The 27,246-nt window shown below is 48.8% G+C and overlaps 13 protein-coding genes across 13 annotated transcripts in view; 3 read left to right on the top strand and 10 right to left on the bottom strand.

Moving 5' to 3' along the window:
• Positions 1 to 624: 624 nt before the first annotated feature.
• Positions 625 to 1,195, bottom strand: LOC136440598 (histone H2B-like). The gene has a single exon (XM_066436669.1). The coding sequence runs from the start codon at positions 1,039 to 1,041 to the stop codon at positions 679 to 681; it is 363 nt and encodes a 120-aa protein (XP_066292766.1). The 5' UTR covers positions 1,042 to 1,195; the 3' UTR covers positions 625 to 678.
• A 1,911-nt stretch (positions 1,196 to 3,106) lies between these two features.
• Positions 3,107 to 3,740, bottom strand: LOC136440574 (histone H1-like). Its single transcript, XM_066436645.1, has one exon. It carries the CDS (start codon positions 3,738 to 3,740, stop codon positions 3,159 to 3,161), a length of 582 nt encoding a protein of 193 aa, XP_066292742.1. The 3' UTR covers positions 3,107 to 3,158.
• A 496-nt stretch (positions 3,741 to 4,236) lies between these two features.
• On the bottom strand, positions 4,237 to 5,683 carry LOC136440602 (histone H4). Its single transcript, XM_066436674.1, has one exon. It carries the CDS (start codon positions 4,892 to 4,894, stop codon positions 4,583 to 4,585), a length of 312 nt encoding a protein of 103 aa, XP_066292771.1. The 5' UTR covers positions 4,895 to 5,683; the 3' UTR covers positions 4,237 to 4,582.
• A 14-nt stretch (positions 5,684 to 5,697) lies between these two features.
• LOC136440586 (histone H2A-like) lies at positions 5,698 to 7,821 on the top strand. Its single transcript, XM_066436657.1, has one exon. The coding sequence runs from the start codon at positions 5,938 to 5,940 to the stop codon at positions 6,310 to 6,312; it is 375 nt and encodes a 124-aa protein (XP_066292754.1). The 5' UTR covers positions 5,698 to 5,937; the 3' UTR covers positions 6,313 to 7,821.
• A 254-nt stretch (positions 7,822 to 8,075) lies between these two features.
• On the bottom strand, positions 8,076 to 8,975 carry LOC136440575 (histone H1-like). Its single transcript, XM_066436646.1, has one exon. The coding sequence runs from the start codon at positions 8,707 to 8,709 to the stop codon at positions 8,128 to 8,130; it is 582 nt and encodes a 193-aa protein (XP_066292743.1). The 5' UTR covers positions 8,710 to 8,975; the 3' UTR covers positions 8,076 to 8,127.
• Positions 8,976 to 9,205: 230 nt separating this feature from the next.
• Positions 9,206 to 10,192, bottom strand: LOC136440603 (histone H4). The gene has a single exon (XM_066436675.1). The coding sequence runs from the start codon at positions 9,861 to 9,863 to the stop codon at positions 9,552 to 9,554; it is 312 nt and encodes a 103-aa protein (XP_066292772.1). The 5' UTR covers positions 9,864 to 10,192; the 3' UTR covers positions 9,206 to 9,551.
• Positions 10,193 to 10,637: 445 nt separating this feature from the next.
• Positions 10,638 to 11,054, bottom strand: LOC136440592 (histone H2B-like). Its single transcript, XM_066436664.1, has one exon. It carries the CDS (start codon positions 11,052 to 11,054, stop codon positions 10,692 to 10,694), a length of 363 nt encoding a protein of 120 aa, XP_066292761.1. The 3' UTR covers positions 10,638 to 10,691.
• A 258-nt stretch (positions 11,055 to 11,312) lies between these two features.
• LOC136440585 (histone H2A-like) lies at positions 11,313 to 13,196 on the top strand. The gene has a single exon (XM_066436656.1). It carries the CDS (start codon positions 11,313 to 11,315, stop codon positions 11,685 to 11,687), a length of 375 nt encoding a protein of 124 aa, XP_066292753.1. The 3' UTR covers positions 11,688 to 13,196.
• A 254-nt stretch (positions 13,197 to 13,450) lies between these two features.
• Positions 13,451 to 14,350, bottom strand: LOC136440577 (histone H1-like). Its single transcript, XM_066436649.1, has one exon. The coding sequence runs from the start codon at positions 14,082 to 14,084 to the stop codon at positions 13,503 to 13,505; it is 582 nt and encodes a 193-aa protein (XP_066292746.1). The 5' UTR covers positions 14,085 to 14,350; the 3' UTR covers positions 13,451 to 13,502.
• A 230-nt stretch (positions 14,351 to 14,580) lies between these two features.
• On the bottom strand, positions 14,581 to 15,680 carry LOC136440606 (histone H4). Its single transcript, XM_066436679.1, has one exon. The coding sequence runs from the start codon at positions 15,236 to 15,238 to the stop codon at positions 14,927 to 14,929; it is 312 nt and encodes a 103-aa protein (XP_066292776.1). The 5' UTR covers positions 15,239 to 15,680; the 3' UTR covers positions 14,581 to 14,926.
• Positions 15,681 to 16,075: 395 nt separating this feature from the next.
• LOC136440589 (histone H2A-like) lies at positions 16,076 to 18,271 on the top strand. The gene has a single exon (XM_066436661.1). It carries the CDS (start codon positions 16,388 to 16,390, stop codon positions 16,760 to 16,762), a length of 375 nt encoding a protein of 124 aa, XP_066292758.1. The 5' UTR covers positions 16,076 to 16,387; the 3' UTR covers positions 16,763 to 18,271.
• Positions 18,272 to 18,533: 262 nt separating this feature from the next.
• On the bottom strand, positions 18,534 to 19,837 carry LOC136440579 (histone H1-like). Its single transcript, XM_066436651.1, has one exon. It carries the CDS (start codon positions 19,165 to 19,167, stop codon positions 18,586 to 18,588), a length of 582 nt encoding a protein of 193 aa, XP_066292748.1. The 5' UTR covers positions 19,168 to 19,837; the 3' UTR covers positions 18,534 to 18,585.
• A 3,686-nt stretch (positions 19,838 to 23,523) lies between these two features.
• LOC136440567 (sodium-dependent multivitamin transporter-like) overlaps positions 23,524 to 27,246 on the bottom strand; it is a 38,840-nt gene continuing 35,117 nt past the window's right edge. Inside the window, exons 14-15 of the mRNA XM_066436639.1 lie at positions 24,582 to 24,718; positions 23,524 to 23,637 (exon numbers count right to left, since the gene is read on the bottom strand). Coding sequence (XP_066292736.1) covers positions 23,541 to 23,637; positions 24,582 to 24,718 — 234 coding nt within the window. The 3' untranslated portion in view covers positions 23,524 to 23,540. The remainder of the gene's footprint in view (positions 23,638 to 24,581; positions 24,719 to 27,246) is intronic.

Here is a 27,246-nt window from a genome sequence, read left to right as displayed (position 1 = left end):
CGCCATCCGCCAACCCATAGGAGCCACACAAGACGATTCCACGACGAGGCTTTCCCACCGGCAATACCGCTATTGTCGGAGATATGAAAGATTAGCAAAACGAAGGAAAGAAAGCAAAGCAAACTAGAGAACGCCCCCTGGCGATAGCGAAGATGACAAGAAGCACAGGGCAAGCGAGACACGAAAACGTCTACGCCACACACACGCTCCATTAGCGCTCATAAGTTTGACTACACATGTCAGACATTGTCTGTCTAACAATATGTTGAAGGCATTCGACTGGAAAATAACGCCAATCGACGCAAAGACCATTTCATTGTTCTAAAGAACGTCCCGTCAACGTCACAGGCGGCGACATTTGTTCCAGAAGGCAACGTCTGTTGGGTCTGTTCTGTTTGATGATAAGAACGTTGTGGAGGCTTTTATTACGTCAGAAGACACTTTATTTCTTGTATTGTGTTGCGTTTTGTATTTTTGTTGGCTTTGTTGTGCGTTGCAGCCCTGTCCTGTTAGGGCGCGTCGTTGGGTTCTATGCGCCTGCCATCGCAGGTTAGTGGCGTGTGCCTGCCTTGGGTGATTTGTTTGACTGCAAAGTGTGATTGCTACAGCTCTTTTGTGGGGATGTGGGTGGCCTTGAAAAAGGCCGGGGTTAATATATCTCTGGCACTGGCGGTAGATCTACTTGGAGCTGGTGTACTTGGTGACGGCCTTGGTGCCCTCGCTGACGGCGTGCTTGGCCAGCTCGCCCGGCAGCAGGAGTCGCACGGCGGTCTGGATCTCGCGGCTGCTGATGGTGGAGCGCTTGTTGTAGTTAGCGAGCCGAGAGGCCTCTGCGGCGATCCGTTCAAAAATGTCGTTGACGAAGGAATTCATGATTCCCATGGCCTTGCTGGAGACGCCGGTGTCGGGGTGCACCTGTTTCAGCACCTTGTAGATGTAGACGCCGAAGGTCTCCCTTCTCTTTCTCCTTCTTCCGCGCTTCTTGTCTCCGGCGGGCCTGGCTTTGCCAGCTTTTTTGGCGGCTTTTCCACTTGGTGGCATGGTGAGGCTCTTGGCGTATTAGACAGCAAAGAATGGGTGCACCCGCGCCGCCTCGGCTCTTTATGGGGAAAATAATGCAAATTTTCTGGATTGTCTAGTCCAAGGTGCGGACGTTGCAGAACATTTCACAGTAATCTCTGTCTATTGGCTCGCTGTCGGAAGTTGTCGATCCAGCGGCGAAGTATAAATTGGCTGATGAACAAGCTGATGTCGGGCGTCACCATTGCCCAGGGCGGTGTTCTCCCAAACATCCACGCTGTGCTTCTGCCCAAGAAGACCGGCAAGGCTCAGTAGATTCCAGACGTATACCTAAACCCCGGCCCTTTTCAGGGCCACCCACATCCTTTCAAAGGAACTGTATCATCTTCACACTTGTTTTATACATACGAAATGAAAAATACTTTAATACATTTGTATCTCATACACACACCGCATCTGCTTAGACCAGACAAAGACTAGACAAAGTTTACATTTTTAGTATTAATTCAGTCACTTTGCATACCCCATATGCCATACCTTGATAGCTAAGACATACGCAACGTTACACATCATGTGCGTGAGAAAGAAGAGATACGAGAAATGATACGAGAAATGAGCGAAATACCACTCCCTTCATCTGTCTGGACGGAGCAGTGTCATGCTCGCTGACATATCTGTACAACATTTGGGTAACCGGGAAAAATAGACACGTGGATGGCCGTCTGGCACGTGTGCGACACGCGCAATACACACGACTATACGTTTCAAGTTTCTTTGGGGGGGGTGTAGGTAGGTATGTTTGTATGTATTTGCAGGCATGGGCGCTGAGGTGGATGGATGGAAGGAAGGAATGAATGGGGCAGAACGAGTGATGAGGGTTGTGTAACAGTGTAACTTTGCAGTTTAATTGTTAAACCATGTCTCGGAAAAGGGGGTTCTGTTTAAAGAGATGTGAACGATGTAGATCTTTCTGGGATATGTCGGTGGCCCTGAAAAGGGCCGGTGTTGATGTTGCTCTTGCTCCGATCAAGCCTATGCGCGCTCCCCTCTGATGCGGCGGGCGAGTTGGATGTCCTTGGGCATGATGGTAACGCGCTTGGCGTGGATAGCGCACAGGTTGGTGTCCTCGAACAGACCGACCAGGTAGGCCTCGCTTGCTTCCTGCAGAGCCATGACCGCCGAGCTCTGGAAGCGCAGGTCCGTCTTGAAGTCTTGGGCGATTTCTCGCACCAGGCGCTGGAAGGGCAGCTTGCGGATGAGCAGTTCCGTCGACTTCTGGTAGCGGCGGATCTCCCTCAGGGCGACGGTGCCGGGCCTGTAGCGGTGAGGTTTCTTGACGCCACCGGTAGCCGGTGCGCTCTTGCGAGCGGCCTTGGTTGCCAACTGCTTCCTGGGGGCCTTGCCACCGGTGGACTTACGGGCGGTCTGCTTGGTACGTGCCATGTCGGACGGAGTTTGTCTACGCTGAAGTGCAGGACGATAAGACTAGTCGGCAGACTGTGGAGAGTGAATTTATAACAGCCGCTAATTAGATGCCCCAAGGTTTTCAATTGGCCGGTGCCCTGCCGTCTGATTGGTTGTCTTGTCCGAATCAGGCCTCGTGATTGGTCAGTTTTCATGTCTCCAGGATCCGATATTCAGCGGCAAGCTCGGCACTTTTGGGGGTCACGGAGGAAATGTTGCAAGGATAATCTTGAGCGCTACAATAGAATGGCTATGGGCTACAAGTGTATATTTGTACGCACTCTGCTGCGGATAGACGGATAGTGGTGACAAGACATCATCTTTGTACTGAATAAAGTTGTCGATTGATTAATTGATTTCCGGCGAGAAATTAACATTAGTCTGTTCACCTGGGCGTGTGCTTCTGTACGTATGTCCGTTCACCCATCCCTCCCTTCCCTTCCAACATGCATATGCGTGTGTTGTTATACATGTGCTCTACGCGTCTTTGTGTCACGGTGCGTGTGTGTCTGTCTGTCTGTCTGTCTGTCTGTCTGTCTGTCTGTCTGTGTGTGTGGGGGGGATGCTTTCATTCTATTTCATGTATTACTTTAATGATTGACATAGTACTTCTGTAAGGATGTGGGTGGCCCTGAAAAGGGCCGGGGTTTGCAGAAACTTCGACGGTCAGGTCATCACTTCTTCTTGGGCTTGGACGCTTTCTTGGCAGGCGCCGCCTTCTTTGGAGTCTTCTTTACCGGAGTCTTTCTTGTGGGTTTCTTGGCAGCGGGTTTCTTGGCCGGAGATTTCTTGGTCTTCTTGGTAGTCGGTTTCTTTGTCTTCTTGGGGGTGGTAGCCTTAGTAGCCTTCTTAGCCTTTGGCTTTTTTGGCTTGGTGGTCTTGGGTTTTGCGGCCTTCTTAGCCACAGGTTTCTTGACCGGCTTCTTGACGGCTTTCTTTGCAGCCTTCTCGGCGGCTTTCTTGGCTGCCACGTTGATCTTGAAGGATCCCGACGCCCCAGTTCCTTTGACCTGGATGAGGGTACCCTTCTCCACCAAGGATTTCAGGGCGCGCTTGACGAAGTGCGCTTTCTTCTCCACGTCGAACTTGTAGTTACCGGCAATGTACTTCTTGATGGCCGACAGAGAAGAACCGGTACGGTCCTTGAGCGCTTCCACGGCCGACGTAACCATAACAGTGGTGGGCGGGTGAGCAGCAGGGCCCTTGGGTGCCGTAGGCTTCCTGGACTTCTTGGGGGACGATGCTGGAGCGGACATGCTGGCTTGCCTTGTCTGCGTTAGACGTGCAAATGAAACCTCCGTCTTGTCAAGCTGGCGTGAAGTAACAATGGTACGGACCTAGACGGAAACGTCGCAGCTTGTCTGTGTCCTGTTGTCCGTCGCGGCGAAACTTGTATTTATTTCTTTTCAAACTTTATGGTGGGATTGGCATGAGAAATGATGTCGGATCGGTTCCTGTACAAAAGAAGATTCAAATCTAAGCAATTTGATGGAAGCGGCTGATCACTAGCCTCCAGATCTTGAGATATTCGTCCTATTTCCACTAAGTGAGCTGCGATGTTTCCGACTATAAGTCCGTGCCGTTGTTACTTCAGACCAGCTTGACAAGACGTCAGAATCTTACTGCTAGTCGAAAAGAAACTTCCACAACACACATGGAGTATTGAACTACGATACAAACACACACACTATCAAATAAATCAAGATCCCTCCGCCGCACCCAACAACACCTCACTTTGATGTCTACTTCCACGCCAAAACGCACACTAAGAAAAACAGCAAAGCCGACGGCATCAACCAATTTACAAGGAAAATATGTTATACGCTTCACATGCATTCAGCAGAAACGACAAACACCAGGCTGCCCAAAAATAAACACGTCAACCAAAAAAAGACCACTCACACACAAAGAAATAAAGAAAGAACTACAATCGTTTCTTGAGGTTGGAATGATCATTGTATGTCATGTTCATCGTTCGACTCAGGTGTGTACGTGTGTAGGGCCGTGCTTGTTGTGAAAAAATACAGCTCTTTCTTGGACATTTGGGTGGCCCTGAAAAGGGCCGGGGTTGCTTGCGATGATAAGTCAGCCGGGTCCTTTAGCCACCAAAGCCGTACAGGGTGCGGCCTTGACGTTTGAGAGCGTAGACGACATCCATGGCGGTGACCGTCTTACGCTTGGCGTGCTCGGTGTATGTGACCGCGTCGCGGATCACATTCTCCAGGAAGACCTTGAGAACGCCCCGGGTCTCCTCGTAGATGAGGCCGGAGATGCGTTTGACGCCGCCTCGGCGAGCCAGACGACGGATGGCGGGCTTGGTGATGCCCTGGATGTTGTCGCGAAGCACCTTACGGTGACGCTTGGCGCCTCCCTTTCCGAGACCCTTGCCTCCCTTGCCGCGCCCAGACATGATGCTAGTAGATGCGATGTTCTTCTCGACTAGGATTAGAACGAAGCAGTGAATGGGTCGCCTCCTGCCGGCACCGATTTAATAGCCGCCCTGCGGACCTACGAGAACTCTAGTCGACGACCGGTCGACCACAACTAGCCAATGGGAAGACGCCATCCGCCAACCCATAGGAGCCACACAAGACGATTCCACGACGAGGCTTTCCCACCGGCAATACCGCTATTGTCGGAGATATGAAAGATTAGCAAAACGAAGGAAAGAAAGCAAAGCAAACTAGAGAACGCCCCCTGGCGATAGCGAAGATGACAAGAAGCACAGGGCAAGCGAGACACGAAAACGTCTACGCCACACACACGCTCCATTAGCGCTCATAAGTTTGACTACACATGTCAGACATTGTCTGTCTAACAATATGTTGAAGGCATTCGACTGGAAAATAACGCCAATCGACGCAAAGACCATTTCATTGTTCTAAAGAACGTCCCGTCAACGTCACAGGCGGCGACATTTGTTCCAGAAGGCAACGTCTGTTGGGTCTGTTCTGTTTGATGATAAGAACGTTGTGGAGGCTTTTATTACGTCAGAAGACACTTTATTTCTTGTATTGTGTTGCGTTTTGTATTTTTGTTGGCTTTGTTGTGCGTTGCAGCCCTGTCCTGTTAGGGCGCGTCGTTGGGTTCTATGCGCCTGCCATCGCAGGTTAGTGGCGTGTGCCTGCCTTGGGTGATTTGTTTGACTGCAAAGTGTGATTGCTACAGCTCTTTTGTGGGGATGTGGGTGGCCTTGAAAAAGGCCGGGGCGTATTAGACAGCAAAGAATGGGTGCACCCGCGCCGCCTCGGCTCTTTATGGGGAAAATAATGCAAATTTTCTGGATTGTCTAGTCCAAGGTGCGGACGTTGCAGAACATTTCACAGTAATCTCTGTCTATTGGCTCGCTGTCGGAAGTTGTCGATCCAGCGGCGAAGTATAAATTGGCTGGGCAGGACGTTTCGTCTATTCATTCTTCCAGCCGTATAACGCCAATCAATCGACTACTACAAGATGTCTGGACGTGGTAAAGGAGGCAAGGCACGCGCTAAGGCAAAGAGTCGTTCTTCCCGAGCGGGTCTCCAGTTCCCCGTTGGCCGCGTACATCGCTTCTTGCGGAAGGGAAACTACGCCCAGCGCGTGGGTGCCGGCGCTCCGGTGTATCTGGCGGCGGTGCTCGAGTACTTGACGGCTGAGATCCTGGAACTGGCTGGTAACGCTGCCCGTGACAACAAGAAGACCAGAATCATCCCCCGTCACCTTCAACTGGCCGTCCGCAACGACGAGGAGTTGAACAAGCTGATGTCGGGCGTCACCATTGCCCAGGGCGGTGTTCTCCCAAACATCCACGCTGTGCTTCTGCCCAAGAAGACCGGCAAGGCTCAGTAGATTCCAGACGTATACCTAAACCCCGGCCCTTTTCAGGGCCACCCACATCCTTTCAAAGGAACTGTATCATCTTCACACTTGTTTTATACATACGAAATGAAAAATACTTTAATACATTTGTATCTCATACACACACCGCATCTGCTTAGACCAGACAAAGACTAGACAAAGTTTACATTTTTAGTATTAATTCAGTCACTTTGCATACCCCATATGCCATACCTTGATAGCTAAGACATACGCAACGTTACACATCATGTGCGTGAGAAAGAAGAGATACGAGAAATGATACGAGAAATGAGCGAAATACCACTCCCTTCATCTGTCTGGACGGAGCAGTGTCATGCTCGCTGACATATCTGTACAACATTTGGGTAACCGGGAAAAATAGACACGTGGATGGCCGTCTGGCACGTGTGCGACACGCGCAATACACACGACTATACGTTTCAAGTTTCTTTGGGGGGGGTGTAGGTAGGTATGTTTGTATGTATTTGCAGGCATGGGCGCTGAGGTGGATGGATGGAAGGAAGGAATGAATGGGGCAGAACGAGTGATGAGGGTTGTGTAACAGTGTAACTTTGCAGTTTAATTGTTAAACCATGTCTCGGAAAAGGGGGTTCTGTTTAAAGAGATGTGAACGATGTAGATCTTTCTGGGATATGTCGGTGGCCCTGAAAAGGGCCGGTGTTGATGTTGCTCTTGCTCCGATCAAGCCTATGCGCGCTCCCCTCTGATGCGGCGGGCGAGTTGGATGTCCTTGGGCATGATGGTAACGCGCTTGGCGTGGATAGCGCACAGGTTGGTGTCCTCGAACAGACCGACCAGGTAGGCCTCGCTTGCTTCCTGCAGAGCCATGACCGCCGAGCTCTGGAAGCGCAGGTCCGTCTTGAAGTCTTGGGCGATTTCTCGCACCAGGCGCTGGAAGGGCAGCTTGCGGATGAGCAGTTCCGTCGACTTCTGGTAGCGGCGGATCTCCCTCAGGGCGACGGTGCCGGGCCTGTAGCGGTGAGGTTTCTTGACGCCACCGGTAGCCGGTGCGCTCTTGCGAGCGGCCTTGGTTGCCAACTGCTTCCTGGGGGCCTTGCCACCGGTGGACTTACGGGCGGTCTGCTTGGTACGTGCCATGTCGGACGGAGTTTGTCTACGCTGAAGTGCAGGACGATAAGACTAGTCGGCAGACTGTGGAGAGTGAATTTATAACAGCCGCTAATTAGATGCCCCAAGGTTTTCAATTGGCCGGTGCCCTGCCGTCTGATTGGTTGTCTTGTCCGAATCAGGCCTCGTGATTGGTCAGTTTTCATGTCTCCAGGATCCGATATTCAGCGGCAAGCTCGGCACTTTTGGGGGTCACGGAGGAAATGTTGCAAGGATAATCTTGAGCGCTACAATAGAATGGCTATGGGCTACAAGTGTATATTTGTACGCACTCTGCTGCGGATAGACGGATAGTGGTGACAAGACATCATCTTTGTACTGAATAAAGTTGTCGATTGATTAATTGATTTCCGGCGAGAAATTAACATTAGTCTGTTCACCTGGGCGTGTGCTTCTGTACGTATGTCCGTTCACCCATCCCTCCCTTCCCTTCCAACATGCATATGCGTGTGTTGTTATACATGTGCTCTACGCGTCTTTGTGTCACGGTGCGTGTGTGTCTGTCTGTCTGTCTGTCTGTCTGTCTGTCTGTGTGTGTGGGGGGGATGCTTTCATTCTATTTCATGTATTACTTTAATGATTGACATAGTACTTCTGTAAGGATGTGGGTGGCCCTGAAAAGGGCCGGGGTTTGCAGAAACTTCGACGGTCAGGTCATCACTTCTTCTTGGGCTTGGACGCTTTCTTGGCAGGCGCCGCCTTCTTTGGAGTCTTCTTTACCGGAGTCTTTCTTGTGGGTTTCTTGGCAGCGGGTTTCTTGGCCGGAGATTTCTTGGTCTTCTTGGTAGTCGGTTTCTTTGTCTTCTTGGGGGTGGTAGCCTTAGTAGCCTTCTTAGCCTTTGGCTTTTTTGGCTTGGTGGTCTTGGGTTTTGCGGCCTTCTTAGCCACAGGTTTCTTGACCGGCTTCTTGACGGCTTTCTTTGCAGCCTTCTCGGCGGCTTTCTTGGCTGCCACGTTGATCTTGAAGGATCCCGACGCCCCAGTTCCTTTGACCTGGATGAGGGTACCCTTCTCCACCAAGGATTTCAGGGCGCGCTTGACGAAGTGCGCTTTCTTCTCCACGTCGAACTTGTAGTTACCGGCAATGTACTTCTTGATGGCCGACAGAGAAGAACCGGTACGGTCCTTGAGCGCTTCCACGGCCGACGTAACCATAACAGTGGTGGGCGGGTGAGCAGCAGGGCCCTTGGGTGCCGTAGGCTTCCTGGACTTCTTGGGGGACGATGCTGGAGCGGACATGCTGGCTTGCCTTGTCTGCGTTAGACGTGCAAATGAAACCTCCGTCTTGTCAAGCTGGCGTGAAGTAACAATGGTACGGACCTAGACGGAAACGTCGCAGCTTGTCTGTGTCCTGTTGTCCGTCGCGGCGAAACTTGTATTTATTTCTTTTCAAACTTTATGGTGGGATTGGCATGAGAAATGATGTCGGATCGGTTCCTGTACAAAAGAAGATTCAAATCTAAGCAATTTGATGGAAGCGGCTGATCACTAGCCTCCAGATCCTGAGATATTCGTCCTATTTCAACTAAGTGAGCTGCGATGTTTCCGACTATAAGTCCGTGCCGTTGTTACTTCAGACCAGCTTGACAAGACGTCAGAATCTTACTGCTAGTCGAAAAGAAACTTCCACAACACACATGGAGTATTGAACTACGATACAAACACACACACTATCAAATAAATCAAGATCCCTCCGCCGCACCCAACAACACCTCACTTTGATGTCTACTTCCACGCCAAAACGCACACTAAGAAAAACAGCAAAGCCGACGGCATCAACCAATTTACAAGGAAAATATGTTATACGCTTCACATGCATTCAGCAGAAACGACAAACACCAGGCTGCCCAAAAATAAACACGTCAACCAAAAAAAGACCACTCACACACAAAGAAATAAAGAAAGAACTACAATCGTTTCTTGAGGTTGGAATGATCATTGTATGTCATGTTCATCGTTCGACTCAGGTGTGTACGTGTGTAGGGCCGTGCTTGTTGTGAAAAAATACAGCTCTTTCTTGGACATTTGGGTGGCCCTGAAAAGGGCCGGGGTTGCTTGCGATGATAAGTCAGCCGGGTCCTTTAGCCACCAAAGCCGTACAGGGTGCGGCCTTGACGTTTGAGAGCGTAGACGACATCCATGGCGGTGACCGTCTTACGCTTGGCGTGCTCGGTGTATGTGACCGCGTCGCGGATCACATTCTCCAGGAAGACCTTGAGAACGCCCCGGGTCTCCTCGTAGATGAGGCCGGAGATGCGTTTGACGCCGCCTCGGCGAGCCAGACGACGGATGGCGGGCTTGGTGATGCCCTGGATGTTGTCGCGAAGCACCTTACGGTGACGCTTGGCGCCTCCCTTTCCGAGACCCTTGCCTCCCTTGCCGCGCCCAGACATGATGCTAGTAGATGCGATGTTCTTCTCGACTAGGATTAGAACGAAGCAGTGAATGGGTCGCCTCCTGCCGGCACCGATTTAATAGCCGCCCTGCGGACCTACGAGAACTCTAGTCGACGACCGGTCGACCACAACTAGCCAATGGGAAGACGCCATCCGCCAACCCATAGGAGCCACACAAGACGATTCCACGACGAGGCTTTCCCACCGGCAATACCGCTATTGTCGGAGATATGAAAGATTAGCAAAACGAAGGAAAGAAAGCAAAGCAAACTAGAGAACGCCCCCTGGCGATAGCGAAGATGACAAGAAGCACAGGGCAAGCGAGACACGAAAACGTCTACGCCACACACACGCTCCATTAGCGCTCATAAGTTTGACTACACATGTCAGACATTGTCTGTCTAACAATATGTTGAAGGCATTCGACTGGAAAATAACGCCAATCGACGCAAAGACCATTTCATTGTTCTAAAGAACGTCCCGTCAACGTCACAGGCGGCGACATTTGTTCCAGAAGGCAACGTCTGTTGGGTCTGTTCTGTTTGATGATAAGAACGTTGTGGAGGCTTTTATTACGTCAGAAGACACTTTATTTCTTGTATTGTGTTGCGTTTTGTATTTTTGTTGGCTTTGTTGTGCGTTGCAGCCCTGTCCTGTTAGGGCGCGTCGTTGGGTTCTATGCGCCTGCCATCGCAGGTTAGTGGCGTGTGCCTGCCTTGGGTGATTTGTTTGACTGCAAAGTGTGATTGCTACAGCTCTTTTGTGGGGATGTGGGTGGCCTTGAAAAAGGCCGGGGTTAATATATCTCTGGCACTGGCGGTAGATCTACTTGGAGCTGGTGTACTTGGTGACGGCCTTGGTGCCCTCGCTGACGGCGTGCTTGGCCAGCTCGCCCGGCAGCAGGAGTCGCACGGCGGTCTGGATCTCGCGGCTGCTGATGGTGGAGCGCTTGTTGTAGTTAGCGAGCCGAGAGGCCTCTGCGGCGATCCGTTCAAAAATGTCGTTGACGAAGGAATTCATGATTCCCATGGCCTTGCTGGAGACGCCGGTGTCGGGGTGCACCTGTTTCAGCACCTTGTAGATGTAGACGCCGAAGGTCTCCCTTCTCTTTCTCCTTCTTCCGCGCTTCTTGTCTCCGGCGGGCCTGGCTTTGCCAGCTTTTTTGGCGGCTTTTCCACTTGGTGGCATGGTGAGGCTCTTGGCGTATTAGACAGCAAAGAATGGGTGCACCCGCGCCGCCTCGGCTCTTTATGGGGAAAATAATGCAAATTTTCTGGATTGTCTAGTCCAAGGTGCGGACGTTGCAGAACATTTCACAGTAATCTCTGTCTATTGGCTCGCTGTCGGAAGTTGTCGATCCAGCGGCGAAGTATAAATTGGCTGGGCAGGACGTTTCGTCTATTCATTCTTCCAGCCGTATAACGCCAATCAATCGACTACTACAAGATGTCTGGACGTGGTAAAGGAGGCAAGGCACGCGCTAAGGCAAAGAGTCGTTCTTCCCGAGCGGGTCTCCAGTTCCCCGTTGGCCGCGTACATCGCTTCTTGCGGAAGGGAAACTACGCCCAGCGCGTGGGTGCCGGCGCTCCGGTGTATCTGGCGGCGGTGCTCGAGTACTTGACGGCTGAGATCCTGGAACTGGCTGGTAACGCTGCCCGTGACAACAAGAAGACCAGAATCATCCCCCGTCACCTTCAACTGGCCGTCCGCAACGACGAGGAGTTGAACAAGCTGATGTCGGGCGTCACCATTGCCCAGGGCGGTGTTCTCCCAAACATCCACGCTGTGCTTCTGCCCAAGAAGACCGGCAAGGCTCAGTAGATTCCAGACGTATACCTAAACCCCGGCCCTTTTCAGGGCCACCCACATCCTTTCAAAGGAACTGTATCATCTTCACACTTGTTTTATACATACGAAATGAAAAATACTTTAATACATTTGTATCTCATACACACACCGCATCTGCTTAGACCAGACAAAGACTAGACAAAGTTTACATTTTTAGTATTAATTCAGTCACTTTGCATACCCCATATGCCATACCTTGATAGCTAAGACATACGCAACGTTACACATCATGTGCGTGAGAAAGAAGAGATACGAGAAATGATACGAGAAATGAGCGAAATACCACTCCCTTCATCTGTCTGGACGGAGCAGTGTCATGCTCGCTGACATATCTGTACAACATTTGGGTAACCGGGAAAAATAGACACGTGGATGGCCGTCTGGCACGTGTGCGACACGCGCAATACACACGACTATACGTTTCAAGTTTCTTTGGGGGGGGTGTAGGTAGGTATGTTTGTATGTATTTGCAGGCATGGGCGCTGAGGTGGATGGATGGAAGGAAGGAATGAATGGGGCAGAACGAGTGATGAGGGTTGTGTAACAGTGTAACTTTGCAGTTTAATTGTTAAACCATGTCTCGGAAAAGGGGGTTCTGTTTAAAGAGATGTGAACGATGTAGATCTTTCTGGGATATGTCGGTGGCCCTGAAAAGGGCCGGTGTTGATGTTGCTCTTGCTCCGATCAAGCCTATGCGCGCTCCCCTCTGATGCGGCGGGCGAGTTGGATGTCCTTGGGCATGATGGTAACGCGCTTGGCGTGGATAGCGCACAGGTTGGTGTCCTCGAACAGACCGACCAGGTAGGCCTCGCTTGCTTCCTGCAGAGCCATGACCGCCGAGCTCTGGAAGCGCAGGTCCGTCTTGAAGTCTTGGGCGATTTCTCGCACCAGGCGCTGGAAGGGCAGCTTGCGGATGAGCAGTTCCGTCGACTTCTGGTAGCGGCGGATCTCCCTCAGGGCGACGGTGCCGGGCCTGTAGCGGTGAGGTTTCTTGACGCCACCGGTAGCCGGTGCGCTCTTGCGAGCGGCCTTGGTTGCCAACTGCTTCCTGGGGGCCTTGCCACCGGTGGACTTACGGGCGGTCTGCTTGGTACGTGCCATGTCGGACGGAGTTTGTCTACGCTGAAGTGCAGGACGATAAGACTAGTCGGCAGACTGTGGAGAGTGAATTTATAACAGCCGCTAATTAGATGCCCCAAGGTTTTCAATTGGCCGGTGCCCTGCCGTCTGATTGGTTGTCTTGTCCGAATCAGGCCTCGTGATTGGTCAGTTTTCATGTCTCCAGGATCCGATATTCAGCGGCAAGCTCGGCACTTTTGGGGGTCACGGAGGAAATGTTGCAAGGATAATCTTGAGCGCTACAATAGAATGGCTATGGGCTACAAGTGTATATTTGTACGCACTCTGCTGCGGATAGACGGATAGTGGTGACAAGACATCATCTTTGTACTGAATAAAGTTGTCGATTGATTAATTGATTTCCGGCGAGAAATTAACATTAGTCTGTTCACCTGGGCGTGTGCTTCTGTACGTATGTCCGTTCACCCATCCCTCCCTTCCCTTCCAACATGCATATGCGTGTGTTGTTATACATGTGCTCTACGCGTCTTTGTGTCACGGTGCGTGTGTGTCTGTCTGTCTGTCTGTCTGTCTGTCTGTCTGTGTGTGTGGGGGGGATGCTTTCATTCTATTTCATGTATTACTTTAATGATTGACATAGTACTTCTGTAAGGATGTGGGTGGCCCTGAAAAGGGCCGGGGTTTGCAGAAACTTCGACGGTCAGGTCATCACTTCTTCTTGGGCTTGGACGCTTTCTTGGCAGGCGCCGCCTTCTTTGGAGTCTTCTTTACCGGAGTCTTTCTTGTGGGTTTCTTGGCAGCGGGTTTCTTGGCCGGAGATTTCTTGGTCTTCTTGGTAGTCGGTTTCTTTGTCTTCTTGGGGGTGGTAGCCTTAGTAGCCTTCTTAGCCTTTGGCTTTTTTGGCTTGGTGGTCTTGGGTTTTGCGGCCTTCTTAGCCACAGGTTTCTTGACCGGCTTCTTGACGGCTTTCTTTGCAGCCTTCTCGGCGGCTTTCTTGGCTGCCACGTTGATCTTGAAGGATCCCGACGCCCCAGTTCCTTTGACCTGGATGAGGGTACCCTTCTCCACCAAGGATTTCAGGGCGCGCTTGACGAAGTGCGCTTTCTTCTCCACGTCGAACTTGTAGTTACCGGCAATGTACTTCTTGATGGCCGACAGAGAAGAACCGGTACGGTCCTTGAGCGCTTCCACGGCCGACGTAACCATAACAGTGGTGGGCGGGTGAGCAGCAGGGCCCTTGGGTGCCGTAGGCTTCCTGGACTTCTTGGGGGACGATGCTGGAGCGGACATGCTGGCTTGCCTTGTCTGCGTTAGACGTGCAAATGAAACCTCCGTCTTGTCAAGCTGGCGTGAAGTAACAATGGTACGGACCTAGACGGAAACGTCGCAGCTTGTCTGTGTCCTGTTGTCCGTCGCGGCGAAACTTGTATTTATTTCTTTTCAAACTTTATGGTGGGATTGGCATGAGAAATGATGTCGGATCGGTTCCTGTACAAAAGAAGATTCAAATCTAAGCAATTTGATGGAAGCGGCTGATCACTAGCCTCCAGATCCTGAGATATTCGTCCTATTTCAACTAAGTGAGCTGCGATGTTTCCGACTATAAGTCCGTGCCGTTGTTACTTCAGACCAGCTTGACAAGACGTCAGAATCTTACTGCTAGTCGAAAAGAAACTTCCACAACACACATGGAGTATTGAACTACGATACAAACACACACACTATCAAATAAATCAAGATCCCTCCGCCGCACCCAACAACACCTCACTTTGATGTCTACTTCCACGCCAAAACGCACACTAAGAAAAACAGCAAAGCCGACGGCATCAACCAATTTACAAGGAAAATATGTTATACGCTTCACATGCATTCAGCAGAAACGACAAACACCAGGCTGCCCAAAAATAAACACGTCAACCAAAAAAAAACCACTCACACACAAAGAAATAAAGAAAGAACTACAATCGTTTCTTGAGGTTGGAATGATCATTGTATGTCATGTTCATCGTTCGACTCAGGTGTGTACGTGTGTAGGGCCGTGCTTGTTGTGAAAAAATACAGCTCTTTCTTGGACATTTGGGTGGCCCTGAAAAGGGCCGGGGTTGCTTGCGATGATAAGTCAGCCGGGTCCTTTAGCCACCAAAGCCGTACAGGGTGCGGCCTTGACGTTTGAGAGCGTAGACGACATCCATGGCGGTGACCGTCTTACGCTTGGCGTGCTCGGTGTATGTGACCGCGTCGCGGATCACATTCTCCAGGAAGACCTTGAGAACGCCCCGGGTCTCCTCGTAGATGAGGCCGGAGATGCGTTTGACGCCGCCTCGGCGAGCCAGACGACGGATGGCGGGCTTGGTGATGCCCTGGATGTTGTCGCGAAGCACCTTACGGTGACGCTTGGCGCCTCCCTTTCCGAGACCCTTGCCTCCCTTGCCGCGCCCAGACATGATGCTAGTAGATGCGATGTTCTTCTCGACTAGGATTAGAACGAAGCAGTGAATGGGTCGCCTCCTGCCGGCACCGATTTAATAGCCGCCCTGCGGACCTACGAGAACTCTAGTCGACGACCGGTCGACCACAACTAGCCAATGGGAAGACGCCATCCGCCAACCCATAGGAGCCACACAAGACGATTCCACGACGAGGCTTTCCCACCGGCAATACCGCTATTGTCGGAGATATGAAAGATTAGCAAAACGAAGGAAAGAAAGCAAAGCAAACTAGAGAACGCCCCCTGGCGATAGCGAAGATGACAAGAAGCACAGGGCAAGCGAGACACGAAAACGTCTACGCCACACACACGCTCCATTAGCGCTCATAAGTTTGACTACACATGTCAGACATTGTCTGTCTAACAATATGTTGAAGGCATTCGACTGGAAAATAACGCCAATCGACGCAAAGACCATTTCATTGTTCTAAAGAACGTCCCTTCAACGTCACAGGCGGCGACATTTGTTCCAGAAGGCAACGTCTGTTGGGTCTGTTCTGTTTGATGATAAGAACGTTGTGGAGGCTTTTATTACGTCAGAAGACACTTTATTTCTTGTATTGTGTTGCGTTTTGTATTTTTGTTGGCTTTGTTGTGCGTTGCAGCCCTGTCCTGTTAGGGCGCGTCGTTGGGTTCTATGCGCCTGCCATCGCAGGTTAGTGGCGTGTGCCTGCCTTGGGTGATTTGTTTGACTGCAAAGTGTGATTGCTACAGCTCTTTTGTGGGGATGTGGGTGGCCTTGAAAAAGGCCGGGGTTAATATATCTCTGGCACTGGCGGTAGATCTACTTGTCTCCGGCGGGCCTGGCTTTGCCAGCTTTTTTGGCGGCTTTTCCACTTGGTGGCATGGTGAGGCTCTTGGCGTATTAGACAGCAAAGAATGGGTGCACCCGCGCCGCCTCGGCTCTTTATGGGGAAAATAATGCAAATTTTCTGGATTGTCTAGTCCAAGGTGCGGACGTTGCAGAACATTTCACAGTAATCTCTGTCTATTGGCTCGCTGTCGGAAGTTGTCGATCCAGCGGCGAAGTATAAATTGGCTGGGCAGGACGTTTCGTCTATTCATTCTTCCAGCCGTATAACGCCAATCAATCGACTACTACAAGATGTCTGGACGTGGTAAAGGAGGCAAGGCACGCGCTAAGGCAAAGAGTCGTTCTTCCCGAGCGGGTCTCCAGTTCCCCGTTGGCCGCGTACATCGCTTCTTGCGGAAGGGAAACTACGCCCAGCGCGTGGGTGCCGGCGCTCCGGTGTATCTGGCGGCGGTGCTCGAGTACTTGACGGCTGAGATCCTGGAACTGGCTGGTAACGCTGCCCGTGACAACAAGAAGACCAGAATCATCCCCCGTCACCTTCAACTGGCCGTCCGCAACGACGAGGAGTTGAACAAGCTGATGTCGGGCGTCACCATTGCCCAGGGCGGTGTTCTCCCAAACATCCACGCTGTGCTTCTGCCCAAGAAGACCGGCAAGGCTCAGTAGATTCCAGACGTATACCTAAACCCCGGCCCTTTTCAGGGCCACCCACATCCTTTCAAAGGAACTGTATCATCTTCACACTTGTTTTATACATACGAAATGAAAAATACTTTAATACATTTGTATCTCATACACACACCGCATCTGCTTAGACCAGACAAAGACTAGACAAAGTTTACATTTTTAGTATTAATTCAGTCACTTTGCATACCCCATATGCCATACCTTGATAGCTAAGACATACGCAACGTTACACATCATGTGCGTGAGAAAGAAGAGATACGAGAAATGATACGAGAAATGAGCGAAATACCACTCCCTTCATCTGTCTGGACGGAGCAGTGTCATGCTCGCTGACATATCTGTACAACATTTGGGTAACCGGGAAAAATAGACACGTGGATGGCCGTCTGGCACGTGTGCGACACGCGCAATACACACGACTATACGTTTCAAGTTTCTTTGGGGGGGGTGTAGGTAGGTATGTTTGTATGTATTTGCAGGCATGGGCGCTGAGGTGGATGGATGGAAGGAAGGAATGAATGGGGCAGAACGAGTGATGAGGGTTGTGTAACAGTGTAACTTTGCAGTTTAATTGTTAAACCATGTCTCGGAAAAGGGGGTTCTGTTTAAAGAGATGTGAACGATGTAGATCTTTCTGGGATATGTCGGTGGCCCTGAAAAGGGCCGGTGTTGATGTTGCTCTTGCTCCGATCAAGCCTATGCGCGCTCCCCTCTGATGCGGCGGGCGAGTTGGATGTCCTTGGGCATGATGGTAACGCGCTTGGCGTGGATAGCGCACAGGTTGGTGTCCTCGAACAGACCGACCAGGTAGGCCTCGCTTGCTTCCTGCAGAGCCATGACCGCCGAGCTCTGGAAGCGCAGGTCCGTCTTGAAGTCTTGGGCGATTTCTCGCACCAGGCGCTGGAAGGGCAGCTTGCGGATGAGCAGTTCCGTCGACTTCTGGTAGCGGCGGATCTCCCTCAGGGCGACGGTGCCGGGCCTGTAGCGGTGAGGTTTCTTGACGCCACCGGTAGCCGGTGCGCTCTTGCGAGCGGCCTTGGTTGCCAACTGCTTCCTGGGGGCCTTGCCACCGGTGGACTTACGGGCGGTCTGCTTGGTACGTGCCATGTCGGACGGAGTTTGTCTACGCTGAAGTGCAGGACGATAAGACTAGTCGGCAGACTGTGGAGAGTGAATTTATAACAGCCGCTAATTAGATGCCCCAAGGTTTTCAATTGGCCGGTGCCCTGCCGTCTGATTGGTTGTCTTGTCCGAATCAGGCCTCGTGATTGGTCAGTTTTCATGTCTCCAGGATCCGATATTCAGCGGCAAGCTCGGCACTTTTGGGGGTCACGGAGGAAATGTTGCAAGGATAATCTTGAGCGCTACAATAGAATGGCTATGGGCTACAAGTGTATATTTGTACGCACTCTGCTGCGGATAGACGGATAGTGGTGACAAGACATCATCTTTGTACTGAATAAAGTTGTCGATTGATTAATTGATTTCCGGCGAGAAATTAACATTAGTCTGTTCACCTGGGCGTGTGCTTCTGTACGTATGTCCGTTCACCCATCCCTCCCTTCCCTTCCAACATGCATATGCGTGTGTTGTTATACATGTGCTCTACGCGTCTTTGTGTCACGGTGCGTGTGTGTCTGTCTGTCTGTCTGTCTGTCTGTCTGTCTGTCTGTCTGTGTGTGTGGGGGGGATGCTTTCATTCTATTTCATGTATTACTTTAATGATTGACATAGTACTTCTGTAAGGATGTGGGTGGCCCTGAAAAGGGCCGGGGTTTGCAGAAACTTCGACGGTCAGGTCATCACTTCTTCTTGGGCTTGGACGCTTTCTTGGCAGGCGCCGCCTTCTTTGGAGTCTTCTTTACCGGAGTCTTTCTTGTGGGTTTCTTGGCAGCGGGTTTCTTGGCCGGAGATTTCTTGGTCTTCTTGGTAGTCGGTTTCTTTGTCTTCTTGGGGGTGGTAGCCTTAGTAGCCTTCTTAGCCTTTGGCTTTTTTGGCTTGGTGGTCTTGGGTTTTGCGGCCTTCTTAGCCACAGGTTTCTTGACCGGCTTCTTGACGGCTTTCTTTGCAGCCTTCTCGGCGGCTTTCTTGGCTGCCACGTTGATCTTGAAGGATCCCGACGCCCCAGTTCCTTTGACCTGGATGAGGGTACCCTTCTCCACCAAGGATTTCAGGGCGCGCTTGACGAAGTGCGCTTTCTTCTCCACGTCGAACTTGTAGTTACCGGCAATGTACTTCTTGATGGCCGACAGAGAAGAACCGGTACGGTCCTTGAGCGCTTCCACGGCCGACGTAACCATAACAGTGGTGGGCGGGTGAGCAGCAGGGCCCTTGGGTGCCGTAGGCTTCCTGGACTTCTTGGGGGACGATGCTGGAGCGGACATGCTGGCTTGCCTTGTCTGCGTTAGACGTGCAAATGAAACCTCCGTCTTGTCAAGCTGGCGTGAAGTAACAATGGTACGGACCTAGACGGAAACGTCGCAGCTTGTCTGTGTCCTGTTGTCCGTCGCGGCGAAACTTGTATTTATTTCTTTTCAAACTTTATGGTGGGATTGGCATGAGAAATGATGTCGGATCGGTTCCTGTACAAAAGAAGATTCAAATCTAAGCAATTTGATGGAAGCGGCTGATCACTAGCCTCCAGATCTTGAGATATTCGTCCTATTTCCACTAAGTGAGCTGCGATGTTTCCGACTATAAGTCCGTGCCGTTGTTACTTCAGACCAGCTTGACAAGACGTCAGAATCTTACTGCTAGTCGAAAAGAAACTTCCACAACACACATGGAGTATTGAACTACGATACAAACACACACACTATCAAATAAATCAAGATCCCTCCGCCGCACCCAACAACACCTCACTTTGATGTCTACTTCCACGCCAAAACGCACACTAAGAAAAACAGCAAAGCCGACGGCATCAACCAATTTACAAGGAAAATATGTTATACGCTTCACATGCATTCAGCAGAAACGACAAACACCAGGCTGCCCAAAAATAAACACGTCAACCAAAAAAAGACCACTCACACACAAAGAAATAAAGAAAGAACTACAATCACAGCGCACATTGCGCATGTCACTTTGTCAGGGGATATAAGATTTGGAGTGTACATTCCTGTCCTCCAAGTAGAGGTAGGTAGGGGAATCGGGACGTTTTCTTCCTGACCGTGTTTTAGACTAAACATAAGCAATGCGCCAGATTTCCTCTAGTTCAAGACTAACCATAACGTTACCGTTGCTTTGTTTACATCTTTGATGTTTTTCGAAGCTCCTGCTTGTAACAGCATAGGCGGTAGGCCAAGGTATTATCGTTGACTAGCAGCTGAAGTTCCGATCGTGACCCGAATATTTCGTTATGAACTATTAAATAAAGGAAGTACACCGCGCGGGATCACACGCTCGGGTTGGTGCCGAAGTTCCACCCGGGCGGGGGCGGAAGAACAGTCCAGCGCTGACGGGGGCGTTTCCGGTAATAGCGGGGGTCCCATTGTATGTCGGGTGACTACGGTATTCTCCAAGCAGAGGTTTCCGTCGAGTGGGGTAGGAGTGTCCGGGATTTTTTTACCTCGCTCTCCTCTCTTCCACTCGACGGAATCCTCTGCTTTGAGAATAACTACGGTGCCTTGCTCCACTTCTAATTAAAGGTGTGTTCTTGGCGTGTTTCTATGCGTTTTTATGGGGCTTTCTATTTTATGCCGTTTTCTTTTTCGCCAACCAACAATTCTGTATGCCCAACAACAATTCCGGGGCCTATTGCCCGTGGTAACAGTAAAATACAAGGAAAGTACAGTTACGGGAGGCCAACGTAAAAAAACCGGCCACTACTACCCCCCGACCAAAACCTCTGCTTGGAGAATACGACGTTCGCGGGTCACTGGAAGCTGCGGTTGCAGCGAGGCCTCGGCGACGATTTATGTCATTATGAGCTCGGAGAGCTCGTCTACTGGTTGCCCGTAGCTTGCCCGAGCAACGGGCAATAGTCGGACGGCAATCCGACTTGGCAACTGTGCGAGACTAGTTGGCGAACGTCATTTTATTAATTTATAGATGTTTGTCCGTCAAGGTCTTAAAACCTATCCGTCCTACCCCCTTACAAGGCTCTAGCCAGTGCCAGTTTTTCCGTAAATTTCCGGACTTTGCTGCGTGTTACGAAAAAAATTCAAAACCAATCCGTAAACCTTGACGGACAAAAATCGTGAGTAAAGATATAGACATTTGCAAAGATCTCCAGAAAAGTAGCGGAAGTTTGAGGCAAAGTCGACTCACTCTGACCATTTCTATCTCCCACCGGCGACAGACGACGACCCAAGCCTAGCAGACATACTCTCCAGGGAGAGGTTGGTGGGGAAGAATGTGACCCGTCATATGCCTAGTCTCCAATGAGACTTGGGTTGGCTATAAAAACTCCTTCTGCCTGTTGGATACGGTCTTTGCCAACCCGTAGGTCTGCTTGGAGACTATCATATGCCCCGTTTTTTGTCCGCTAAAACGGTCACAATCTTCCCCCCAATCTCTGCTTGAAGAGTACCCCCTGCCCACTATTCTCCAAGCAGAGGTTTCCGTCGAGTAGGGTAGGAGTGTCCGGGATTTTTTTTTACCTCGCTCTCCTGTGGTAAAAAATCCCGGACACTCCTACCCCACTCGACGGAAACCTCTGCTTGGAGAATACCTGCCCACCACCAGTGCCCCACTACAATTCTGCCCGGTCGCATCGGCTGTGGTTTTTGGCGATGCTTCAGGAGCGAGCCAAACAGATATATCATGTATTTTTGGCGATGCTTCAGGAGCGCACAAATCAGGTATACATGTATTTTAAAGTTATAATTTTTTATTTATCAAAACTATTTCTCAATATCAATCCATATATTACATAGCAAAGGGTAATTTTGTTATTGAAAACATTATAGACTATTCCAGCAAATTTCCTTTCTTTTAACCTAAACCCCTTGTTTAGGCCACACCAATTTAATGTTGGTTCTCGGTTTCGACTTCTACTTTTCCCAAATACCCCCCCCCCCCCCGGAAAAAATTCATCACACCTCCCATCCAGGATATTGTTACTCAGTATAAAGCGCTTAAAGCCATTCAACAATTTTCCACTATAGCAAAATCGATGTCCTGAATGCCTTTATTCAGTTTTTGTCTGCCAATGTCCCCGACCCTCAAGTTGAGGATGGGACTAGGTGAGGTGAGGTGTGAATGTTTTTATACTCAACGTTTATGTTCATTTTCATGAATGACAGAAGTTACATGAATGAAAACTGTGCTTTTGATAATTTGAGATAAACAGGTGCATCTACTGTACATTGGGAGAACTGGGATGACTTGGATACTTCCTTCAAGCTGAACAAACTTAACCAAACTACAGAGTTTTTTTGGCACAAAAAGTACTCTTGGGAAAGTAGAGAAATGACATTTGAAATCAAAGAAATGGATTGATTGCATAAAATGAGCCATACAAAGCTGAAACTTGAATAATCCTCTTATTATCCCCATGAAAAATGGAGATATAAGTATATGTGTGTGTGTGTGTGTGTGTGTGTGTGTGTGTGTGTGTGTGTGTGTGTGTCTGTGTGTGTGTTTCCGGATGTTTGTAGTCAGTATAACTAAAGAACGTCTGGATGAATTGTAATGATATTTGGTATGTGTTGGGAAGACAAAAGTCAAGGTCGATATCAACCCCCTAGTATGTGACCTTGGTACTGCAGCAAAACTTCAATTTTTTGTATCTTTTGACCTGGATATGCTATGGTCTTGATATTTGGTGGCAGATAGCTTGTGATGTAAGGCCACAGCAAGTAAATTTTATGGATGACATCCTCTGCAGACTCCAAATTAAGGGCGGGGGGGGGGGGCGGGAAAAAAACAAGGCGGGCAAAAAAACATCCTTTTAAAACCTGAATACCATGAAGCAGGTAAGAAGAATTGAAGTGATGATTCTACATGGTATTACAACCAACAATTCTTTTATCCCTGTATTCAATAAAACAGTAACTAACATTGATGTCAACATTAAAATCATTATTAATCTAGATCCGAGTTTGTATAGCACATCAGGAACGCAGAGACAAGATTTCCCGTACACTGGGCATGGGAGTCTCCTGAGTCATGCGGCAGACTGACTGTGACTAAATAATGCTGGCCCTGCTCACTTCAAAATCACCATTTCTACATGTGCAAATGCCTTTCACGGCATCTGGAACTGACAGACGGTTTTAGGTATAGGATATTTGGAGTTTCTTTTAACACAACCAGGTAATCTCACCTGCTGACGTTTCGGTGTCTGTCAGACACCGTCTGCAGAGCTTCTGACTGGAGTACTGCTTCTCACCGCTATAAGTAGCCGATGTATAGGTGGCGATTTTGTGGGGAGAACGTAATCCCAAATATGGCTGAGCTTGTATCCCCCCTCGTCTCGGTTCATCTCGGCTAAGCCATATTTGGGATTATGTTCTCGACGCAAAAGCGCCACCTACATCGGCTACTTATAGCGGTGAGAAGCAGTACTCCAGTCAGAAGCTCTGAAGAAGGTGTCTGACAGATGTATGTGTACAGTACATAGCCATTACTAATATACAGTCTGATAATACACACAATCATTCCCTAGTTATTAGATATTGGCTGTACATTGTAACTTGGACTACAACTCAAAAAGGCAGGGTTAGACAAAGGCCATAGTTTGTAGTGTTGTGCCAAACAATAACTGTTACAGGAATGTAAGAATGAAACCTCCTGGCTCTGGGCTGTGACATCTTTAATCTGACACATTAAGAAGCGCACTTGTCTCCCCACCGTCCTCGTCTGGCAGTGGAAGTGGTGAGTCACTCTGAATATTGCCACTCAGTTTGGGCCTGTCATGGAACAATAAAGAACACAATTTGCTGCAAATTCTCTCAAACACAAAATGTGTAGCTGACACAAAAGAGATTAAGTCGATCTTGTTTTTAATCTTACTGCTGAATAATCTCAACATAAATAGATCCAGCACAACACCAGCAATCTGAACCAGTTCTGGCAAGTTTCCATGTATCATCTACTCTCATAATACTGACAGTAACCATAATACCGGTAGAGTTTTTAAAAAACAATGAATTAAAAGAGATCCAAATAATGCAGCAATAGTTATTTCCAAGGTATACATATGCACACGTCAGATATCCATGTGTTCAAGACATTCTTGATGGCCATAGTGGGAGCCTTGTGGGGAAACCTTGTGGGAAGAACATACTATTGTAGGCCACGAATGAAACTACTGTAAAATGGTATATCAGCAAGATAAGTCTCTTCCCAGGAGCTTTATGTGACCTTTTTCTGAGCACACCCACTCCCAGTGCACATTGGCAGAGTCTTCAAATTGTGATATTCTGATATTAGCAGGACTAGAGAGTCAATACAAAAAACACAGGAAAAGAGACAAAGACAATATCTATAAACATGGGCATATAAAGTGGTAAAAAATGATGGGTTGCTTCTTCGTTACATTGGTATCACTTGAGAACTTTCCATAAACACATCATTAAGTGAGTAGATGTTAGGTAAGTGTAGTTAACATCTGCGGCATGTAGTGGTGCCAGCTGCTGGCAGAAGTTGTACCATAATCAGACTGAATTGAGTCATGTACTAGCTACATGATACATTTAAATGGTGCACAATATATTACATTGGCATTTATTGAAAAAATAACCATCTGGCCAGTTTAGAAGCTGCTTTGAAGTACAACATGCAAATTCTCTTATCATCTACCAAACATTTTAGCGATGTTTTCAAGTTTGAGACATGATGAGAAAACACCAACCTGCACATCGGCGTGATCAGCTGGGGGTTGACCATGTCATCCTTCAGGGATAAGGCTTTCCTGGTCACATGACCTGCCAGGTAGCCAATCAGAACTGTGATCACCCAGGTGAATACACTGTACAACATGAAAGAAATCTGGGGAAGATAGAGAATCAGAAATTACCAATATGGAACAAGACCAAAGTGTGGATACCATATTTTCTCGATTAAAGTGCGCACCCCAATTAAAGTACGCACCCCTGATTTGGGCTAGTTCCAGACAAATTTGCAGAACTGAAACGTAAAGTCAAAAACCCCAAATAAAGTATGCACCCCTTTTCCACATGATCTTGAACAAATTTTGAACAGGATAAATTCAAATTTATGGTGTTCCTTCTATTATCTCCAGGTCATTTTTCTTATACCAAGGACTTCTACATAATGCCATTCCTTAGATTCATAAAAGATTCTCTTGTTTACTCCGCCAGCATCGTCTCTGCAAACTTGAGGATTGCCTACGACAAGTTACAAACTTCACAAATTGGCAGGTATTGAGCCATGCATTGTTGCACCGCAGCTGGGTTCCTGGTTTGATTAAGCAAGGGTTTGAGGTCTGAAGATCTAGACCAACTTATGGTGGACCGTGACGCCTGGAGGGAGAGAGCAGTCCTAGTCCGGGCAAGCCGCCCGATATGATGATGATGAGGTCCTTTTCCAATTTGTCCTGGCAAAAACCTCAAATAAAGTATGCACCCTGACTTTAGTAATAACTTGTGGTGCCTTTTGAATTTTGAAATGTTTAAGAAGTGCGTACTTTATTCGAGACAATACGGTATATGTAACTGCAATATACCCCCAACCTGGGGAGAGTATCATGAATACAAATAAAAACAAGAGTCTGTAGAACACAATCCTGCGTGAAGTAATTAAGGTGTTTGCAGTGTGGCTTAGGTGTCTGATACCCTCTTAAACTACAGACATGCCAAATTTCACACAAGTCCATCAAAAGGATCTTGATTTATAGGTGCGAAGACACAGACCCAGACAGAAACAAGTTGTCAAAGTATGAAAGTCTAATCTTAGCAAAGAAGATTATTATGGCATTTGCTGATAAATTATGTAAATGAGGCATATATCTGCATGATTCATATCTTATAATGTTCAACTTTACTAGACTTCCAAAATGCAACAAGAATTCAATTTCCATCATTCACCACTATTGAATTATAGTCTTTCCTTATCTTAGATTATGCAAATTAGGCCTTCATTTGCATAAGTGATATCTATTGATATTATTCCTCTCTCAGATACAGGCAGTTACTGAGGCTGTGCAGGAAGCGGCAGCCTAACATCTGCTTGGAGTTAATAATTGGGACAAGGAACTTAAGACTAGCTGGTTTCAAGCTACTAAACAAATCACCTGATATCTGCTTAGTAGCAAACCTCCCAACGCCCACTCACAAAACGTTACAGAACTAATGTCTGTACATGTTCTAAGATAGGGGTGCTTTTTAGATATTTACATTAACAATAAAAGCAGTTAGGTTGTAAAAAAGACAATGCGCAACCTAGCAGACGATATGCCAAGACACACCAATCCGACAACAGGATCGAGAGTTCTAGCTGCGATTGTGCGAACAACCTCAGTCCTAAAAATCCATCATGAGGTTACCCTCTTTCCTGGAGTAATAACGTTACATTGTATACAAGCACACTCACTCTAACTCAGTCTCAGTGTGAGACATCTATTTTGAATCTGTGTCATACAAAGGCTCTCTGGTTGCCTGGCCCATCAAACTTCCAGCTTTCCTTATCTCCCCTCCCTTAACGTTTACATTACATTTTGTTTTATATAATCAATGGCTTTTCTGCCAGTGTTGGCGGAGTTTACCCTGGACAACCAGAGATACTTGTGGGGCCAGCCAGAGACTTGCCCCCGGAGAGCAAGACCTGATCTGGCGGACAGTGTTAAATAGCCCCGCAGTATTGCATGCTGGGCTATGCTACTCCCTCGGTTATTCGACAGCCAGATGGTCTTGCTTTAAGGGGGCAAGTCGCTGGCGGCCCCGCAGGTATCTCTTCCAGTTGGATACGGTCTTTGCCACCATTAGATCTATTTGGAGACTATATAACTGCCCCTATCCCTCAGCTGCCCAACAGTATGATTAGGTGTTTGTTGTCTTCCATCCAGCCCAGTCCCGCAGCTGGGATTGCCATTGACCCAGTTCTTCTTCAAGAAAATTCCATGCCAAACCCCCATGCATAGCCTTGGGCCCCAAAAGGGTAGACAGACCAGGGTAGACAGCCTAGCATGCTGAACTAGCCCATCCCACATCTGACATTCATCCTCCCACAGTCAGATTTCAGGGCTCCAGACTAACTTTTAGGCCTAGGAGCACTGTGCTCCTAACTCAAAAAAGTTAGGAGCACCAGCAAAAATCTAGGGGCACCACTACAAAAAGTTGGAAGAACAAGCAAAAGTCTTGGCTATACCAAATAATACTCCTATTAATCATTGTTATACGTTAACAACCGGGAATAAAGTATTTGAATAGATCATAAAAGATAAAAACCTACATTGATGGTGCAGAACAATTGGCAATTCAATTCATTCAATACCTTCCTACATACTGATACTAGTACGATGGATTTTTAGAAAAATTGGGCATAGGTTCCCCGGCTGG

Source organism: Branchiostoma lanceolatum, chromosome 8 (genome assembly GCF_035083965.1).
Source record: "Branchiostoma lanceolatum isolate klBraLanc5 chromosome 8, klBraLanc5.hap2, whole genome shotgun sequence".
Taxonomy (NCBI): domain Eukaryota; kingdom Metazoa; phylum Chordata; class Leptocardii; order Amphioxiformes; family Branchiostomatidae; genus Branchiostoma; species Branchiostoma lanceolatum.
This window is presented reverse-complemented; position numbering and strand designations above follow the sequence as displayed.